The sequence below is a fragment of the Procambarus clarkii genome, chromosome 76 (genome assembly GCF_040958095.1).
Source record: "Procambarus clarkii isolate CNS0578487 chromosome 76, FALCON_Pclarkii_2.0, whole genome shotgun sequence".
In the NCBI taxonomy this organism is placed as follows: domain Eukaryota; kingdom Metazoa; phylum Arthropoda; class Malacostraca; order Decapoda; family Cambaridae; genus Procambarus; species Procambarus clarkii.
This window is the reverse complement of record NC_091225.1, coordinates 23,190,795-23,212,274: the sequence shown is the minus strand read 5'-3', so window position 1 is coordinate 23,212,274 and position 21,480 is coordinate 23,190,795. Positions and strand designations below refer to the sequence as shown.

Here is a 21,480-nt window from a genome sequence, read left to right as displayed (position 1 = left end):
GCTCAATAAAACTTTGATCTGAGTCACTAAACCCAGAAAAGGAGTCACCTCCCTCTGACTCGTCACCCTCAAACAGAAAATATCCACAGGAACTGTGAGGTCGTGGTAGAATTGGGGTAGAAAATGGGCGAGGAGGCATGGGAGAGCGTATAGGCCTCGCCATGGCATGGCGGTCATTCTCACTTTCACTGCTGCTGCTACTATCTCCCGACAACTGTGTATAATCCTCATCGTTGTCTGAATCGTCAAACACACTTTCTTCACCTTCAGAGAATAATTCGTGGGCTATTTGCTCTGGGGTGAGGGACTGAGTGGTGCGTGCCCGTGAGGCGTTTGACCGTGCGCTCGCCATGGTGACTCTCGCTAAACTGAGGCCTCCCATGCCATCGGAGCGTGAGCTGGATTTTTTTTCAAAATGGCCGCTGTTTACTAGAGCCCCTGGGCAGCGTATGGGACCCCCAGCTACACCGCGGGCCATTCAAATCGTGCGCGGTACCCATACACTTCATATGAAGTGAAGCGCAGTTGACTGGTAAAACGATTTACACTTCATATGAAGTGATGCGCACTTTAAGGGTTAAGGAGCATAACCAAGCAAATATTGCGACAGCCAGAAAAATGATAGGATGGATTACGAGAACTTTCAAATCCAGGGATCCCATCACAGTGGTTGTACTCTTCAAGGCACTTGTGTTGTCCTGTCTTGAGTACTGCTCAGTACTCACTTCCCCCTTCAGAGCAGGAGAGATTGCTGAAATAGAGAGAATACAGAGAACATATACGGCACGCATAGACGCAATAAAGCACCTAAATTATTGGGATCGTCTCAAAGCCCTCCAAATGTACTCACTAGAAAGAAGACGAGAGAGATATGAAATAATATACACCTTGAAGATACTGGAGGGCCAAGTACCAAATCTACACAGAAAAATAACAATGTACTGGAGTGAACGATATGGAAGAAAATGTAGAATAGAACCAGTGAAGAGCAGAGGTGCCATAGGCACAATCAGAGAACACTGTATAAACATCAGAGGTCCGCGGTTGTTCAACGTCCTCCCAGCAAGCATAATAAATATTGCCGGAACAACCGTGGACATTTTCAAGAGGAAACTAGATTTATTCCTCCAAGGAGTGCCAGACCAACCGGGCTGTGGTGGGTATGTGGGCCTGCGGGCCGCTCCAAGCAACAGCCTAGTGGACCAAACTCTCACAAGTCAAGCCTGGCCTCGGGCCGGGCTTGGGGAGTAGATGAACTCCCAGAACCCCATCAACCAGGTATCAACCAGGTATGGTGAGGAGGTGGGAAGAGGAGAGGTGTTACTGTTTGGAAGGGAAGTCCCCTTCCATTATAACATCAGGCAGTGAGGACCTTTCTGGTGTGCACTCCCTGGCATGTTTTGCCTGCATACCACTAGGTCCTGGTTGTGGCTCACTGCTCGATTTTCTCAAATCTGTCCATGGAAGCTTGTTTTTCCCTTCTTCGCAAGCTGTCTCTGTAATAAGGCATCACATTGTCATTGAAAAGATTAAGGCCTATTACAGCTTTCTCTGGGTGAGTCTTTTCAATAAAAGTTTGCATCTCTTCCCACATCTGACACACCTTCTTAATTTCTGCAGAAAGGACATTCGCTACTGCCTCATCCTCCTCCACTGGAGAAACATCCTCGGCTGAGTCTTCTTGCTGTTCCATTTGAAGGGCTTGGAGTTCTTCATTGTGTTCTTCCACTAACTCCTCCACATCATCATCGTTCAATTCCAAGCCCATTTGCTGGCCCAGAGTAACAATTTCCTGAACAATAGGCGCATCATTTACAGGCTCAAACCCCTCAGTCTAGTTCTGTCACACATTCAGGCCACAATTTTCTCCAGCCAGAGATCAGGGTTCTTTGAGTCACTTCTTGCCAGGCTTTGTCAACGAGTTTTAAAGAACTACAAATGTTAAAATGGTCTTTCCAGAACTCTTTGAGAGTGAGGTTTGTGGCTTCAGTCACTTCAAAACATTTCCGGAAAAGTGCCCTTTTATACAGTTTCTTAAAATTCGCTATGATTTTCTGGTCCACAGGCTGAATTAGAGTGGTGGTGTTAGGAGGAAGGAACTTTATTGTGAGAAATTTACTGTACAGTATCTGTGCATCAATTCATCTTCCAATCCTGGAGGATGAGCAGGAGCATTGTCGAGGAGAAGCAGGGCCTTGAGTGGCAAACCTTTCTCCTGCAGATATTTTCCTATGGTAGGGCACACCACTTCATTCACCCACTCCGAAAAAAAATCTTAGTCACCCTGTGCCCTTTTGTTAGCCTTCCACATCACACACATTTGGTGTTTCTGCACTTTATACTGTTTGAAACCCTTGGATTTTCAGAATGATACACTAGCAAGGGTTTAATTTTCAAATCGCCACTTGCATTTGAACACAGCACAAGCGTAACCCTATCTTTTATAGGCTTGTGTCTGGGCAAGGATTTTTCCTCCTTGGTAATGTATGTCCTCTTAGGCAATCTTTTCCAGAACAGTCCTGTTTCATCACAATTAAAATCTTGTTGCAGTAGGTATCCCTCAGCCTCTGCAAACTCTTTAACCCTTTAACTGCGCAACGCGCCTGCAGGCCCAGGCTTCAGGTGCGCAACGTGCCTCCGGGTATTTGTATTTTTCACGTTCCATTCAAAACTCCCGCGGCTACATGGGGTTCACATCAGCTTCCTCAGGGCTCTTGTAAACAGACGCCATCTTTAAAAAAAATCGTGGTCCATATTCTCAGGTGTGGGAGCCTCAGTAGTGAGTGAGCAACCAAGGCTGGTGCTCGTAGCATGAGCGCACAGCACTGCTGTTCAGCGTGTGACCACAGCATCGCCTAATAATGTCATAATATATATATAACTTGTATTATTTAGCCATGATAGTATTATAGAAGAGCCTGAGTGTGATAATGACTGGGTACAATGTTCAAATATCAGTGATTCAATGCTGTTCACGATGTTCACAGCACTAGCCACAGCACCACAGCATTATTTCGTCCATCTAGGAATCTTCAAACGACTTTTTAGGTTCCTTTTCAAAATAAACTTGTGGTCAATTATTCATTTACAGGAATTTGTGATCAGGATTGTGATTATAATTAGCGTTGAGCGTAGTATTGTGGAAGGAAGAATTGTGGTGAGGGAGGGAGAGAATTCAGGTACCCTCTCTGTGTGGCAGCCACTCTTGTTTTGCTCGCCATACTAACTTCGTGGTTCGCTATGGGGAACACACATGTACATGGGTATATACAGTGTGTGTATGTATATACTGTAACCCCGTGATTATCCGGGATTCGAACATCCGGAAAACGCCCTTATACGGCCAAAATTGTGACCGGATAAAGTTTTCTCAATATCCGGCCAAAATGGCCACAGGAACTGGATAAAAGCTGGTTTGGCCGGATAAAAATTCGTACTGTATTAATCCCGTCTGCCTGTGGCTCTATAGATGCATAGTGAAGGAGGTGGTGGGGTGGATGGGTGGTGTCGGGAGGGTGGGAGGGGAGTGTCGGGAGGGACCACCTGGTTACAGGAATTACCATTAAATTTAGAACAATTAATCATTGCCAAAAACAAATGAAATAAGTACTAGTAATTATGTAATAACAAATAAATAAGTTTCCTAAAAGCAATGTGCACAGACTGAAGTTTCCATAACCCTTCAATTGCGCATCGCATCATATGATGCTTTGACCGACTTGCAGTAAATTGTGCATCGCATCATGTGATGCTTTGGAGTACTACGCAAGATTTAAACGGCCCGCGGATACACAGGGTTCACCACACCTTCATCAGGGCTCTTGTAAACAGACGCCATTTAAAAAAAAAATCGTGGGCCAAACTCCCGGGTGTTAGGGGCCTCAGTATTGAGTCAGCTACCAAGCCTGACGCACGCAGCATGAGCTCACAGCACTGCTGTTCAGCTTGTGACTACAGCATCGCCTAAAAATGCCATAATATACTTGTTCATGCTATTATGTAGCGATGATATTATTACAGAAGACCCCTGACTGTGATAAAACTGACCAGGGTTCTGATAATAACAGGATTGTGGTGATATTTGGCGCTGTGCGCCATGGAGGGAGGAGTAATGCTGTGGGAGGGAGGATGGTGGCGTTGTCTTTTGAGTGTGTGTGGCCACCTTTTATTGACTGCACTCACCATACCAGCTTAGTGGTTCGCTATGGTGAACACAAATGTAGATACTTATATATAATGTGTGTATAGTGTGAGATAACAGCGAGAGTAGGAGGTTGGGAGCCGCCATTTTGGTGAGGGTGGAGCGTCGTCTGCAGGACTTATCATGTTTACTGATGACCACGATGGTCTTTGGGCACCATACCAGTTTACTTGTACAAGTATGGTGAATAAAACAGGTAGATATTTATATATAATGTGTGTATATAGCGTAATAACACCACAAACAGTATTGTTGTAGGAGAAATATTAGTGCGTCTGGCCGTGAGGGCGGCCGCCACCAGCTGACTGTGTGAGTAGCTACATCTCTGTGCCTTTACTCACCATACAAGCTTAGATGTACCAACACTCTCCCTCCCTCCCTGCCTCTCCCCCTCAATGCCTCCTTCCATCAATCACTACCTCCCATCCCTCCCTCAATACCTTCAAGGTTGGTGGCCCGTTGCCATGTGAGGGCCCGCCGATACCGAAACAAACCCAATATCGACCGCCAGACCGGTATATGAGGTTCCAGATACCGGATCTCCCAAACCGGTCAATGGAACCGGCAGATTGGTAAATAAGAGACTGTTAAATAGTCGATACTGTATCTACATGTGTGTTTTACCATAACAAACCACTAAGTTGGTATGCTGAGTCAAAAAGCAGCAAGGAGTGGCCGGCACACCAGCCAGCCACTGGCTGCCACTCACTCCTTCACTAAAATTCTCCTCCCACTATACTGTTTTTGCTTTTATTCACTATATACAGACATTATATATAAGTATCTGCATGTTTTGTTCACCATAGCAAACCACTATGCTGGTATAGTAAGTGCAGACAGCAACAGGTGGCCACACAGATTCGGCAGTCGATGCTTCAGCCCTCCCACCCGCAACATTACTCATCTCACAGCACAGCACAAATTATCACACCAATCCTGCTATTGTCAGAATCCTAGTAATTTTTATCACAGTCAGGGGTCTTCTGTAATACTATCATTGCTAAATAATACCAGTTACATATATTTTTGACATTTTTAGGTGAAGCTGTGGTCACAAGCTGAACAGCAGTGTTGTGAGCTCATGCTGCTTGTGCCAGCCCTGGTGGCTCACTCAGTACTGAGGCCCCCACACCCGGGAATGTTGCCGACAATTTTTTTTTAAATGGCGTCTGTTTACAAGAGCCCTGCAGAAGGTGATGTGAACCCCTTGTATCTGTGGGCCGTTTAAATAGTACTCCATATTTTTTATGGAGTTATATTATTTTTATTTAAACTTAAGTTTAAATAGCGGGTAGTACTCCAAAAGTCATATTGCGCAGTCGTGCGTCAATTACTCAACATGTCATATAAAGTGTTGTGCAATTTAAGGGTTAACCACCGCACTGTGCAGAGTGCCTTGAGGCATTAGATTGGGGGTACGCAGAGCACCAGATTGGGGGTTAGATCGGGGGTGCGCAGAGTGGCGCTCTTAGGTATAGGGAGCGATTCAAAACTTCTGCGGGTATACGAGGCTCACATCCTGTGTCTCAGGACTCCTTTAAACAGACCCCATTTTTAAAGAAAATCGTTCTTAAGTGTGAGAGCCTCAGTACTGAGTTAGCAACCAAGGTTGGCACACAGTTTGCCACCAGACTAGTACCCGAGCTGAGAGGTATGAGCTACGAGGAGAGGTACGGAATTAAACCTCACTTCGCTGGAAGACACAAGAGTTAGGGAGGACATGATCACCACATTCAAGATTCTCAAGGGAATTGATAGGGTAGATAAAGACAGGCTATTTAACACAAGGGGCACACACACTAGGGGACACAGGTGGAAACTTGAGTGCCCAAATAAGCCACAGAGATATTAAAAAGAACATTTTTAGTGTCAGAGTGGTTGACAAATGGAATGCATTAGGAAGTGAGGTGGTGGAAGCTGACTCCATACACAGTTTCAAGTGTAGATATGATAGAGCCCAATAGGCTCAGGAACCTGTACACCTGTTGATTGACGGTTGAGAGGCGGGACCATAGAGCCAGAGCTCGACCCCCGCAAGCACAATTAGGTGAGTACAATTAGGTGAGTACAGCATGAGCTAACAGCATCGCTGTTCAGCTTGTGACCACAGCATCGCCTAAAATTGTAAAAATATATATGTAACTGGTATTATTTAGCCATGATAGTATTAGAGAGGAGCCTGACTGTGATAAAGACTGTGTACAATTTCTAGATATCAGTGAACACAATGCTGTTGTGGGATAGGTTGGACATGTATATGAGTGGGAGGTTATAAATAGGAGCTGCCTCATATGGGCCAATAGGCCTTCTGCAGTTACCGTTATTCTTATGTTCTCATGTTCTGTTCAAGATGTTCAAAGCACTATGCAGGTAGCCACAGCACCCTACCATTGTTTGGTCCATCTTAGAATGTTGAAATGAATTCTCATGTTCCTTTACAGAATAAACTTGTGGAAAATGATTAATTTACAGGATTTAGTGACCAGGATTCTGATAATAGCAGGATTGTGGTGATAATTAGCCCTGTTCGCAGTATGGTGGGAGGAGTAATCTTGGTGAGGGAGGTAGCGTCGTCTACTGATTCTGTGTGGCAGCCTGTTATTGTCTGGACTCAGCATACCAGCTTAGTGGTTCGCTATGTTGAAAACAAATGTAGATTCTTATACTGTATATGATGTGTGTGTATATAGTGTAATAACAGCAAAAGGAGTATGTTGGGAGAAGGAATGTTGCCGAGAGAGGTGTTGGTGAAAGAGGGAGTGAGGTGGCGTCTGCTAGTGACCCTGAGAGCTTTATTGCTCAGCGCCCATTATTTGCTCAACTTCTCAGCTCCATCATGGCTATAGTATGTCACGTACAATATTTAATTTTATTTTGCCGTGATCAGAGGCTACAATTTAACAAGAGAAAATAATTTTTTGTGCAGAATTTATTTTCGGCTCACCACAGAATTGTCCTTTATTATGGCTGTACAGCATGGTGGTTAAGTCTAGCCAGCCTGCTATCTGTCCGCACGGCCATGACGTTAGGAAGTTTGCTGCTTTGGCTGCCGTGTTTGCCATTTCTTGGGTCAATATTCAGGCGCAGTGCTTTTGGAGGTCGAAAAGTTCTCAGTGATCCCTGGAGGCTCCCAGTCACCCTCCCTCCCTCCCTCCTGCTGATGTTTTTTTTTCTCATTGTTTGGATGCTTAGCTTCCGAACTGGATTGCTAGGTAGCCAGCACAAGGGGTCCGGGGCTCCCCCATCACCCTCTCGGGGAGGGGATGGCTGTGCTTACGAGTGGTGCGACGGCAAAGTGTGATGTTTGCTTGTTTCCCTTGTTAACTTGGGACTGGTGGGTGTTTTGCCTCTCCGGTTTTTGGTTGCTGTTTTCTTACCATGTGGGGTCTGTTTTGTTATGCCTACTTTTCTGGGTGCCTAACCCCATTGGATGGCAGATAAGGAAAAACCCCAACCATGGGGTGTTTTCCAGGGCCATTCCTCCCTGTACCTCTCTGAGGGGGCCAGGTTCTGGTTCATGGTCCCCGGTAGGCTGAACTCCATTGACTAATGCCCTGATCGAGCTCAAGTCATTTCCAGTGCTGTGCCTTGTGGTGTGGTCCTGTTCTGTGGTGGTGTGTGAACCAGGAGTAATTTCACAAGTACTCGGGGCTGCATATGCCTAGGGTTCCTTTCCCTAGGTGCCCAGTAGGTATTGCCCTTGTGGCTTGGGGTTATCTTCCACAAGTCGCTTGGGGTCTGCCTCTGTAGAATCTTTTGCTTCTCGGTAATTGCTTAATTGCCTTGGTGTCAGCTGGGGTGTTTCTTGCACCACTTGTTTTGTCACTGGTAGGGGCGCAAGGTACTGTGCAGCTAGTTTTCACCGGGTCGTTGTCCCTCATGCAGGGGTTTTCTTTTATTTTTGTTTCCTGCCTGGTGGGGGTCTGCCCCTTGGTGTTGGTACCCCTTCTATATAAATTGGTGGTCCTACTAGGTCCCTGTGAGTGTACACCTCCCAAGGGTTCAACTGTTAGTAGTTCGCTGGATAGTTTGGGGTGCCAGTTATCAGTATCTTGCCTGGGCTTCCCTTAGCAGAGCATGTAAGGGCCCTGGAAACCCCCTTTAGGGCTCCGTGGTCCGATGGATGCATCCTCTGGGTCCCATCTCACTTCGTGTGAGTTTGAGGGTTGCTCTGTCCCCTTGTCTCAGGATGACAATCACCAATTTGTGCCTCCCTCATGCTGCCTGTTGGGTCCATGATACCTTTGACCCGGAGTCCTACGAGTGGTGTTCCTTGCTTGTACTCCAGTTCATCTAATCCACTGATCTTAATACTCGGGTGCAGGCAGCTTCGGCGTTGCATGCATGTTTTAGGTTGTTGCAGTGCGCTGGGTTGGTTACTAACCTGGATGCCCCGAGCCTGCCCAGTTTTGCATATAGGGATTCGAACTTGGGGTTGTTATCGCCTCAACTTTGTTTCGTCCATGCCTCCCTTGTCCTTCCCCTGCTGTTCTTCGACCCTCTGCACCCAGTTCTGAAGTGTTTAAGGGTTTCAGAGTCAGGGCAGGGTTTAGTTGGTGGTGAGATTCGGGCAGTTTCAGGGGATGCTCCTTCTGGTGTGATGACGGAGGCATTCGAGCCTTTTTCTCCAGCCGGTGCTTCTGGGTGTGACCAGTGGGCCCTGTTTGTTCCAACTTTTCCGGTGGACTCTGCCTTATCTCTTGAGGCACAGGGTTTGCAGGACGACTCGGCCCCGGGTCCTAATGTGGAGGTTCCCGAGGCAAGGGAGGGGGTTGACTTGGGGGGGCTTGGGCTCCATTTGACCCCGCTTGGGTGTTGGTACCCTATGAGCGAGGCTTGTTGTTGCAGGGGGTGGGGTTTTCTTATCCTCTCCCTCCCTATACGATTTTGATATAGCATCAACCCCTCTCCGGGATCCTTCTGGTACTTCTGTTCCTCACTTCCGTAGATTTTTGGCTTCCCGCATCGTGCCCCATTAGGTGCGGGAGGCCATTGTGGCTCGAGGCCATCTCTTGCACGACCTGGATTGTGCCTCGATAATGGATCCTGCCTCATTTGTGATCGGTTTTTCCTTTCCTTACTGGGTGCGTTACGAGGTTCCGGAGTCGTCCTCTTTGGCAAAATAGCCTGTATTTTCAATGGTGGTATGGCACACGTTCTGTCGGTCCCACATGCTTCAGTGGCGAGAGGCCCTGACATTTGTTCAGATTTACCCGGGGGGGCGAGATTGAACGCTTCACTGCTTGTTTGTTCATCCCTGTCCTTCTTTGGGATGTCAGCCTGTGTAGCTTCGCGTGCAGGTTCCCTTCCTTTCGGCTACCCTGGTTGCTGAGGACTTACTCATCTGTGACCATTAGGCTTCGGTCTTGCGTTTCTTTTCCCTTCTCAAGCTGTCTTCGGACTGGCTTAAGGAGGACATAGAGGCGTTGGTTGCTGATCCTAGTTCTGGTGCGTTGGTCGCAGTGGTGCGGGCATCGGCTGCCTTGTTGAAGCTGTTTGTGCCGATCCTGAGGGAGGCAGTGTCTCTGTTTTTTGCTTCTTGTTTTGGGTGCCATCAGGCGGTGCTCGCTCAATCCTTAGAATCCGCTTGAGCTCTGGCTCTTAGGTTTTTTATGCCAATTTTGTCCTTTCTGTTTGCAGAGTATACGATGGTGCAGTTTCTGCAAACGGAGGCTTCTAGTTGTCGTCCCATCTTGGACTTTTTGGTTCTTAGGGGGGCCCGTGGGGTTTCTTCCCAAAAGGGTCATGCCCCAAGGCTCGAGGTTCCTCTTGTCGTGGTATGCCAGTGGTGCCATTTTCAGAGTCGGAACAGCCTTCCGGGCCGACGACGTCTGGTTGGAGCGGTAATTGCTCTGCTCATCTATCGGCTTTTCATAAGGGGCTTCGGCCCTTTCGTTGGTCATCCTATTGACGAGGCAATTGGGGGGGAGAGGTTCGTACAGTTTGCTCACGCCTGGTCCCACGATTTGTCGGCTTTTCGGGTCTCTTCATGCGGCTTGCAGTGGCATTGGGTGGCCCCTCCTTCTTCGGGGGGCTTGGAGCTGGCAGGGCAGGCTCGCTCTCTCTCTGTTGGGTCATCTTGGAGTGGGTTTGCTTGGGTGTGGACAAAAGTCCTCATCCCTCAGGTCGGTTTCCCGCCTGTTTCCGGTTCTGAAACGAGACTGTGCGGACTTGCGGTACATTCTGGACTTGTTCCATCTGAACCCCTGGGTCTCTTGCTCCTGCTTTCGGATGACTTCTTTGTCCCAGGTCCGGCTTCTCTTGGAAGCGAGCGCTTGCATGGTGCCCCTGGAGCGAGTGGCGACCTCCTCCCGGGAAAGTCCCTCTTGTTTTTATCTTTGGTTAAGTACCTCCGGGAAGCCAAAGGGGCTCCCCCAGAAAACTAGCGTTGAATGTAATGAAACACCATTTTTTGGGTTAGACCCGGAGTCTTCCCGGCAACCCTCCCTTCCTCCGGTCGGAGGTTTTTCACAGTTGTTGACATCCAGCCTCTGAACTTGGGGGTGATAGCCGGTGTGGGAGGTCTGGAGCTCCCCCTTCCCCCTTCTGCATAAGTGGGGAGCTGCACTGACAGTGGCACGGAGATGGTTGTGACATCATGCTCGTTTGTTCGTTTTTAGTTTGGAGAGTTCTTCTCAACAGTTTGGCTTTCAGTAGCAATTTCTGGAGGGAGCCCCTACGGCTCCCCGGAGCTATCCATGGCTGATATGGATACCCTAACTATTTTGCATCAGTCGATGTGGGTGGAGTTCTAGACCTACCGGGGACCACGAGCCAGAACCTAGCCCCCTCAGAGAGGCACGGGGAGCAATGGCCCATAGAATTGCACATGTGATTTGGAGCATTCTGTATCTGCCATCGACCGGGACAGGCACCCAGAAAGGTAAGCCCCACAAAACAAACCCCTATTCTGGTTAACAACAAAAATCGACAAACGAGTGGACAGAACTCCCCCAGGAAAACAAACTAACAAGCATGACGTCACACGAGCCGCGCCGCATGTCTGCGCAACTCCCCCCTCCCCGTGAGGGGGAAGGGGGAGCCCCAGACCCCTGCGCCGTCGATCCCCGCCCCAGTTCCTCGGCTGATGGGATAATGCACGGTCGTGTGGCTCCAGCTCCGGTCTTGTCTCAGTGCTGTGACTTCTTTGCAGTGCTGCTCCTACGGTGGTCATGTGAGCTGGGAGTAGTATTCTCAGGTACTCGGCCTGCATGTGCTTAGGGTCACCTTCCCTGAGTGCCCTGTAAGTACCACCCTTGGGGCTTGGGGTTGCCTTCCACAAATCACCTTGAGTCTACCTCTGTTGGCTTTTTGCTGCTTGGCATTTAGCTGCCCCAAGTGTTTGGGGGTTTTCCTCCCTTGTTTACCTTGGTAGGGGGGTCTGCCTTGTGTTCCCCCCCCCCCCTTATATTAGGTTTGTTTGTGTGGTGGCACCCCCCTGCTTCGCCCTCATGGGTGGACACGTCCCGTGGGTTCAGCTTTAGCAGTTTGCTTGGTAGTTTGGGGCGCCAGTTGGCAGTGCCCTGCCTGGGATAACCCTTAGCAGACCCAGTCTAGGAGCCCTGGGAAACCCCCCGGGGGCTCTCGGGTCCGATAGTGGAGACCCTTGCATCCCCTCTCGCTTTGTGCGAGTTGAGGGTTGCTCTGTCCCTTTGTCTTAGGGTGACTCTCCTTGTGTTTTGCCTCCGTCATGCTGCCTGTTGGGTCGGTGACACATTCGACCCTGAGTCCTGAGAGCTTTGTTTGCTTGTTCGTGACTCCATTCACCCAGTCTGCTGATGAATTCCCGTGGGTGCAGGCAGCTCGCGCGTTGCAAGGTAGGTTGTTGCAACGCGCTCGGGTTTGTCGCTTCCTCGGACGCCATGATGCTGCCCCACTTTGTGTAGGGACCCAGACTTGGGGGTTTTGGTTGCTTCGGCCTTGGTTCCTTCCTCTCCCCCTTGTTTTTCTCCCTGCTTCCGGCCCCTACGCATCTGCAGGCTTCGGGGTCGAGGCGGGGTTAGAGGTTCTGAGACTTGGGCAGTTTCGGGGGTTGCCCCGTCCGGGGTAGCTGCGGAGGCATTTGAGTCTGTTCCTCCGGCCGAGGCTCCGGGGTCTTAACCAGTGGGCCCCTTCTCTTCCAGCTCTCTCGGCTGCCCCGGCTTTTTCTTGTGGGGCCGGGGCTTTGGAGGGCGACTTGGCCCTGGGGCCTGTTGTAGAGGCTCCTAGGGTTGGGGAGGGGGGGCTTTGGGCTCCATTGCACCTCGCCTGGATTTCCGTCCTTCTGAGCGGGGCTTACTGTTGCGAGGAGTGGGGTTTTCTTTCCCCCGTACTGCGTACTCTTTGGGCTTGGGTTCTGCTCCTCCCCGGGTCGGTTCCGTGTCCCTGTGGTTTTTCGGTTCTGTCTTCCAGAGGTTTTCGGCTACCCGCATCTCTTCGCCTGTGGTGCAGTTGGCCTTTGCGGTTTACCTCCTGCGTGTCCCGGAATTTGCCTCCATACTGGTTCCTTGTAACTGTTTGGGCTCCTTGTAGCTGTTTGCGCTCCTTTGTAGCGGTTTGGGCTCCTTGTAGCGGTTTGGGCTCCTTGTAGCGGTTTGGGCTCCTTGTAGCGGTTTGGGCTCCTTGTAGCAGTTTGGGCTCCTTGTAGCGGTTTGGGCTCCTTGCCGCCGGTTGGGCTCCTTGCCGCCGGTTGGGCTCCTTCCCGCCGGTTGGGCTCCTTGCCGCCGGTTGGGCTCCTTACCGCCGGTTGGGCTCCTTGCCGCCGGTTGGGCTCCTTGCCGCAGGTTGGGCTCCTTGCCGCCGGTTGGGCTCCTTGCCGCAGGTTGGGCTCCTTGCCGCCGGTTGGGCTCCTTGCCGCCGGTTGGGCTCCTTGTCGCCGGTTGGGCTCCTTGCCGCCGGTTGGGCTCCTTGCCGCAGGTTGGGCTCCTTGCCGCCGGTTGGGCTCCTTGCCGCAGGTTGGGCTCCTTGCCGCCGGTTGGGCTCCTTGCCGCCGGTTGGGCTCCTTGTCGCCGGTTGGGCTACTTCTCGCCTTGATGGGCTACTTTTCTTTCGCGTCCTGCGCATGTGCCGTGGGAGTTTGTTTTGGCTCCGGGCGGTGTGCACACGTGGTGTTCTGCATCCATTTCTCTCAGGGGGCTTCGCCTCTCGCTCTTTTCTTAATACAATCCGTGCCCCGTTGCTTTGGGGGTGTTCTGGAGTGCCGCTGTGGGGAAGTCACAAGGTTTTTTCCCTGCATTCTAGGGTGGGGAGCCTCCTTCGCTGCTCCCCTTCTCCTCTCCAGCATGGGTACCCTGGCCGCCTCCGGCGGCTACGGACTCATAGGCTTGCGTCATGGCCCACAGAGCCTATGTTCTGCAGGTGGGTTGGTGCGGTATGGCGTCTCCTTCGTCCTGACGCTGTTTTTGTTTTTGGAAGTAGGAATGGGTGTACATACATACTTGAGAACGTGGACCGTACCACCCGAGGTGCCTACTGCAGGGCTATTAGCCCATACAGGGCAGCTCTTGTTCTCTACACCTGATTCCCTCCTCGGTTCATGGGTGTCTGCGGGTGGCCTCTTGGCCCATCTGAGACGGCTCCTGCCTGTACTCCTCCTGCCCCTCTCCTATGCTTGTCTAACCTTGCTGGAGTTCGGGGCCCCGCCTCCACCTTGTTCCACGGTGCAACAGTGGGGTTGCCTGTTCGGTGGTACGTTTTCCTGTGTCGAGGGCGTTTTGTGCTCGCCTCCTTGTGCTTGCAGGATTGGGTTCTGGCTCTTTGGTTCCGCCTCTCCCCTGTCGTTCGGTTGTCGAGCGGATTCTGTGCTTCATGGGCGCTCTCGTTTCTGCTCTTGGGGCTGTGTATGGGGACAGCCCTAGTTGGGCTGCCTAATGTGTTCCTTCGATTGCCTGTTCCACTGCACACGTTTCTTCTACCGTCTCTGTGGCTCAGTTGGGTGCTCGGTTTCCGCCTGTGTCCCCTTGTGTGCCACTCATGTTCCAATTTATCTTTATCTTCTCTGTTGCTTCCTCAGGGAGTGTGGTGACGTTCTGCTGTGGTTTTGGCACTGCGGCTGCGTGTCGGGGTTGGTTGTGGCATTTTGTTCGGCCCTTCCGTGCTCCTTCTGGGGCCCCTCCTTCCTTGCCGGTCTTGCTGTGCCGGGCCTGGTTTTTCCATGTTCCTTGGATTCTCTGTCCTGTCCTCGTTGTCCTCGCCTCGTTGAGCTGGCTGGGGATGAGCTTGGGGTCTTCGTCTCGCCCCTCGCCTATCCTCCGATTTTGGTTCAAGTTCCAGAGGCTAGTGGCTCCCTTCCTTAGTGTTTTTCACGGCTGCCCCGGGGTTTTTCTTGACGCTGGGGCTTTGGGGGGACAGCTCGGCCCCAGGGCCTGCAGGGTGGGTTCCCGGGGCTGAGGGGGGGGGGCTAACGTGAGGGGCCTCAGGCCCCGTTGGTCCCCGCCGGGGTATTTCTACCCCTCTGGGCGGGGCTTGCGGTTTTGTGGTGTGGGGTTTTTCTGTTCCCCCCTTTCCGCACGTGCTTTGTGGGCGTCGGCCCCTCCCTGGGCTTGGTTTCCTTGTCCATTTTGACCTTTGCTTCTGTCCTGTCGGTGGGTGTTTTTCTACGGTCTTCGCCCCTTTTTTCCGGGACGGGCCTTCTCCGTCATGTCCCCATCTTCTTGGGGTTTCTGCATGACTTTTGGTCTCGGGTGTGATGGAGTTTTTGTGCCTTCGTCCTTTGTGTTTGCTTCTTTTTGTTCTCGAAGGTTCGGGACGGTTTTGCTCCTTCCCGTTTTCTGGTACGTCTGTCGTCATTCGGTTGAGCTTCCCTCTGGTCTTTTCTAGGGCTTGTGGGTCCTATTCCAGGCAGTTTCTGGGTGTTTGGCCTTGTTATTCTGTTCATATCTCTTCTCTTAGCGCTGTCTCGGCACTACTCATTTTCCTGGGGGCGATTTTGCTCCTCTTAATGAGTCTTTTCGCTCCTGCCCTTCTGCGGGATGTTGCTGCGGGGCGGCTCCTTATGCGGGATCCTTCCCTGTCGGCTGCACTTGTGGCGGTGGACTTGCATGCTTGTGGCATTTTGGTTTTGGTCCTGCATTTTCTTTTCCCTCCTGGGGCTCTCATAGGATTGGCTTGCGGAGGATGTATAGGCACTTGGGGCCGTTCCTGGGTCTGGCACCTTGGTTTCTGCTGCTAGCTTTTGGTATCGATGTTCCTTCTGTGCCGTTTCGCAGGCTGTCTCGTGCATTGTTTCACCTCCGGCCTGCTCGTGCACTGCCTGTGCCGTTCTGGTCTTTGGACCGGGTGCTCTCCTGTTTTTCTTCTCCTTGGTTGTTGTGGCTCCTTCGGTTCAGGTTGGCTTTGCCTCGGCTCTCTTTTTATGTTGGCATTGGCCTCTGGGGGTCGTGTGGCAGAGCTTCATGCTCTTCTCAGGCGCAGTGGTTTTTGGCTCCTGTGGTCGTGGTCATAGGTCTCTTCGTCTGCAGCCGTTCTCCCTTTTTCTAGCGAATGATGTGCCTACTGCTTTCCGGAGGGGTCCTTGGGTTGTCTCAACTTCGTGTTGAGGTGTGGTTCACCGACCGCCTCCCGGGTATGTCCCCTTGTTTTCTTAGGTAGTCTTTGGTGAATAAGCTCCGGGAAGCCGTAGGAGCTCCCCCCAGAAAACCAGCGTTGAACGTAATGAAACGCCATTTTCTGGGTGAGTCCCGGAGGCTCCCCGGCACCCTCCCGCCCTCCGGTCGGCGTTTTTTTTTGCGGTTTTGATATCCAGCCTCAGAACTGGGGCGGGGATCGCCGGCGCGGGGGTCTGGGGCTCCCCCTTCCCCCTCCCGGGGAGGGGGGAGTTGCGCAGACATGCGGCGGCGAGGCTCGTGTGACATCATGCTTGTTAGTTCATTTTCCTGGGGGAGTTCTGTCCACTCGTTTGTCGATTTTTGTTGTTAACCAGAATAAGGGTTTGTTTTGTGGCGCTTACCTTTCTGGGTGCCTGTCCCGGTCGATGGCAGATATAGAATGCTCCAAATCACATGTGCAATTCTATGGGCCATTGCTCCCCATGCCTCTCTGAGGGGGACCAGGTTCTGGTTCATGGTCCCCGGTAGGCCTAGAACGCCACCCACATCGACTGATGCAAAATAGTTAGGGTATCCATATCAGCCATGGATAGCTCCGGGGAGCCTCCGGGACTCGCCCAGAAAATGGCGTTTCATTACATTCAACGCTGGTTTTTTTAATCAGATAGGGTTTGCTTTGGGGTACCCACCTTTCTTTGGTGCCTGTCTTGGTCGATGGCAGACATAGAATGCTTCCAACCTCACGAGGCTTTCTATAGGCCATTGCTCCTCGTGCCTCTCTGAGGGGGGCCTAGGTTCTGGTTTGTGGTCCCTGTTAGGCCTAAGAACTCCATTCACTTGGCTGATGCCACGGTCTAATTCACTCATATCAGCCCGGATAGCTCCAGGGAGCCTCTGGTCTCACCCAGAAGATGGCATTTCATTACATCAATGCTGGTCTTTTAGGTCCAGATAGACAGTTGGCCAACCATCTCTTTCCTGTAGAATCTCTGTGATTCATAAAAACTAAGTAGATTTGTTACACAGGATCTTCCTGTTCGAAAACCATACCGTCTGTCCATTATGATGTCATTATTGTATTCTCCAGGTGTTCTACCCATTGTTGTGTTAACAACAATGGATCAACCCATTTGGTGTTAGCTATTTTTTTCTAATGTTTTAACTACCATACTTGTTAATGATACGGGTTTATAATTTAGAGGGTCTTCTCGGATACCATTTTTGTAGATTGGAATTATGTTTGCCTTTTTCTATGTACTGTATCTGCTAAGATTCCTGTGCACAGGGATTTGTACCTGTTTACAATCTGCTGGCTGATATATTTTACCTATACTGTATATCTTTGTTTTATTTGGAGAAAGAACCATTATAGTATTGGAATTATTAAAAAAAAAATCCTATTTGGGAAATCTTTACTAGATTTCAAAGATTCTGTATTTGGTATTTGTTGACTTTAAACGACTTGGTAATCTCTCAATCCTTTCTTTCACAGCTCCTACAGTCACCAGAAGAATAATACCTGCAGTGTCAGGACCCAGTGGTATTGAATAATACCTGCAGTGTCAGGACCCAGTGGTATTGAATAATACCTGCAGTGTCAGGACCCAGTGGTATTGAATAATACCTGCAGTGTCAGGACCCAGTGGTATTGAATAATACCTGCAGTGTCAGGACCCAGTGGTATTGAATAATGCCTGCAGTGTCAGGACCCAGTGGTATTGAATAATACCTGCAGTGTCAGGACCCAGTGGTATTGAATAATACCTGCAGTGTCAGGACCCAGTGGTATTGAATAATACCTGCTGTGTCAGGACCCAGTGGTATTGAATAATACCTGCAGTGTCAGGACCCAGTGGTATTGAATAATACCTGCAGTGTCAGGACCCAGTGGTATTGAATAATACCTGCAGTGTCAGGACCCAGTGGTATTGAATAATACCTGCAGTGTCAGGACCCAGTGGTATTGAATAATACCTGCTGTGTCAGGACCCAGTGGTATTGAATAATACCTGCAGTGTCAGGACCCAGTGGTATTGAATAATACCTGCAGTGTCAGGACCTAGTGGTATTGAATAATACCTGCAGTGTCAACATTCACACACACTGTCAGATATACTGCATACGTGTTGTCAGCAGCATTATGAAACACATTATGGTGTAAGAAATACTACATGTAGATGGGTAAGACTGTCTTCAGCACACTCATGTGAATGACTATCTGTATTATCAATATGTCATGCATTATTAACATCTCATGCACTATGGTAACAAAGAAAATGTGTATTTAAATTAAATTTGGTGTATCATTAATTTTAAAATCTCAGTATTAGTTCATTGTGTATGTGGTACAGTATTGTTTTTAATACTATTGTTTGGCAAGAAAACATTTTAAGATTTTCAAATTAATTATTTTTATAATCAGGTTCTAATATAAAAAAGTTTAATATATATTTTCAGTTTTAAAACATTACATACTTTTTCTCCTATGTGAGCCATTGTAAATGTTGAGAAAACATTTAAAATAAATAATCTTTATACTGTATAGTAATTATGAATTTTTTCTTAGGTAATTTGCTCTTAAGCTCAAAAGGCTCTCCAAATAAGATAATATATCAGTGTTCTTAATGCTCAGAATTTATTTATTTATTTACATATTTACATGAATGGTATAGGGGATATAAAAATAACAATGTGCATGGTACATTGGATCAGTAAGTTCTTGTAAAAATCACATACATATATTTTTGCAAATGACAGACCACATGAGGGTCCACTGTACCTGACTCTTGTGCTGTGGTTATATTTATAATAAGACATCCCTCAGTTCTGTGGTTATATATATAATAAGACATCCCATAGTTCTGTGGTGATGTTTATAATAAGGTTCTGTAGTGAAACATCTTAATACTGTGGCTGTATTTATAATAAACCATCCCTCTCTGCTGTTGCTATATGTACAGTATGATAAAACAGTATAATTATAAATAAATTTATAATATATTTAATTTTCCTATACAAAGACATTTTGCTAAATCTTAAAAAAAAAAAAAATTGCCACAAGATTTGTTTGTAATGTTTACAAAGTTATACACGGACACTAACTTTCCTGCTGGTGAACGCATGTGGAGACGTAGATTTGTATGTTTGCTTTTACACTTGCTGATTCACAGGAAATATTGTAGAGTATATTTTATGTCTAGCACATTTTATAATATAATAAGCACAATATTATCTTACTATTTATGAATAATACCTGTGGTTTACATATTGTAACTTTTTCCATTCTCTTGTGTCTTTGACAAGTAATTAAATTGCTTTATATTCCTACAAAAGTTAGATTATTCCAATTGCTTATCTGATATTGAATGCCATCTGTTGACAACAGAGTTAACACTATAACCTGTGTGCTCTATTCTGGTTACTCTATACTGATTACTATGTAGTTACTTGAATTATTTATGTATCCTGACAGTCCAAGTGTTTTTGGCATCTCTTAACAATATTTGCTTTAGTAATAAATAAAAGCTCATGCATTTAAAATTATATAAAAAATATATTACTAAGATTTATAAAGAACACAACAATTTATAAAGGAGACAAATACTAGTAATAATTGTCTACAAGACTTAACTAATGAAATGTAGAATATTTCATTAGATAATACTTGCTTTTTGGATCAAATAGCTGTAAAGGTTTATACAATGAAGAAAACTGTATAAATATTTATTCAAAAGAAAAATGTCATCAGTGTTGAATGTTTAAAATTATATTATGAAAACATCTCGCATAATAGCATACAAAACATTTAGAGAAAAAAAATAAATACATTGTCTAAACTACTTTAAAAAATATCAAAATATAAATAAGTGACCGTTCAGGAGAAAAGTCATATCACTGTAGAATGTGCCTGAAAGACTTTAAAAATAAATTATGGCTAATAACACACACGCAAGGATTCATAAAGGAGAGAAACTATATCACTGTTCAGTATGTCAAAAAAACTTTACACGAAAATCAAATCTAATAACACACATGAGGATTCATACAGGAGAGAAACCACATCACTGTTCAGTATGTCAAAAAGACTTTTCACACAAATTATCTCTAATAACACACATGAGGATTCATACAGGAAGGAACCCATATCACTGTTCAGTATGTCAAAAAAACTTTACACGAAAATCATCTCTAATAACACACACGAGGATTCATACAGGAGAGAAACCATATCACTGTTCAGAATGTCAAAAAGACTTTTCACTTAAATCATCTCTAATAACACACATGAGGATTCATACAGGAGAGAAACCATATCACTGTTCAGTATGTCAAAAAGACTTTTCACACAAATTATCTCTAATAACACACATGAGGATTCATACAGGAAAGAATGCATATCACTGTTCAGTGTGTCAAAAAGACTTTTCACAAAAATCATATCTAATAACACACATGAGGATTCATACAGGAGAGAAACCATATCACTGTTCAGAATGTCAAAAAGACTTTTCACAAAAATCATCTCTAATAACACACATGAGGATTCATACAGGAGAGAAACCATATCACTGTTCAGAATGTCAAAAAGACTTTTCACTTAAATCAAATCTAATAACACACATGAGGATTCATACAGGAGAGAAACCATATCACTGTTCAGAATGTCAAAAAGACTTTTCACTTAAATCAAATCTAATAACACACATGAGGATTCATACAGGAGAGAATGCATATCACTGTTCAGTGTGTCAAAAAGACTTTTCACAAAAATCATATCTAAGAAAACACATGAGGATTCATACAGGAGAGAAACCATATCACTGTTCAGAGTGTCAAAAAGACTTTAAACAAAAATCAAATCTAATAAAGCACATTAGGATTCATACAGCATAAGTCATTTGAATATTGTCAAAAACACACAGAAATCACAATAGCGTGATGCATCAATGAACAAATCCACAAGGACCGTGACGAGGATTTGAATCTACGTCTTAGATCATCGCAGACGCTGCCTTATCGACTGAGCTACGACATGGTAAAAAGAGTTGAAACCAGAAGTTTTACTGAACTTACTTGAATCCTGCAGCCTCTCCGAGACACAAACCAGGGTTTTACACAACTCCCCCATGCACTCTAGCTATGTCAATAGGCCGTTCTACCTCTTCTGACGGTTCGAATCCTCGTCACGGCCCTTGTGGATTTGTTCATTGAAGCATCACGCTATTGTGATTTGCGTGTGTAATGAAGTGAGGGGAAGAGGTAGAACAACCAAAGAACTCCCTCCCAAAAGAAAACAATAAAACTTACTTGGCATGGTTATTACTTTCTCTTTTCCCCTCCAGCTTTTACTGCGCATAACTCTACTGCTCTCTTGATCTGTCGTGATATTCCCTTCATCCCCCGACTTTTTCAGTCACCCATTCAGTGTTTTGTGGTCCGTATCTTTGTGAGTAAATGGTATACAGTCTGTTCCGTTTATCTCCCCTCAAATTTTACGCTTTCTCTTCATGATCCTAAACACCTGTTGGACTCTTTACCAGAGCCTGTGCTCCTTTTGGATGATTTTAACTGTCAGCATACATTCTGGGGAGATATGCTGACAAACACCCGGGGATGCCTTCTTGAACCATTTGTGCTCACTTCTCTTCATTTATAACTAGTGAATTCTGGCAAACCCACTCATGTTGATTCCCCACACTTTCCTGTATTGATCTTTCTGCTCATCTTCTCTTTATATGGACTTCACCTGGTGGG

At 47.4% G+C, this 21,480-nt stretch overlaps 1 protein-coding gene across 2 annotated transcripts in view; it reads left to right on the top strand.

The window, feature by feature from the left end:
* The window catches only part of LOC138357115 (zinc finger protein 271-like), a 72,042-nt gene extending 50,997 nt beyond the window's left edge, over positions 1-21,045 (top strand). For both annotated transcript variants that reach the window (XM_069313747.1, XM_069313746.1), the window contains one exon: positions 17,219-21,045. In XM_069313747.1, coding sequence (XP_069169848.1) covers positions 19,657-20,619 — 963 coding nt within the window. In that variant the 5' untranslated portion in view covers positions 17,219-19,656 and the 3' untranslated portion in view covers positions 20,620-21,045. The remainder of the gene's footprint in view (positions 1-17,218) is intronic.
* The last annotated feature ends 435 nt before the right edge of the window (positions 21,046-21,480 follow it).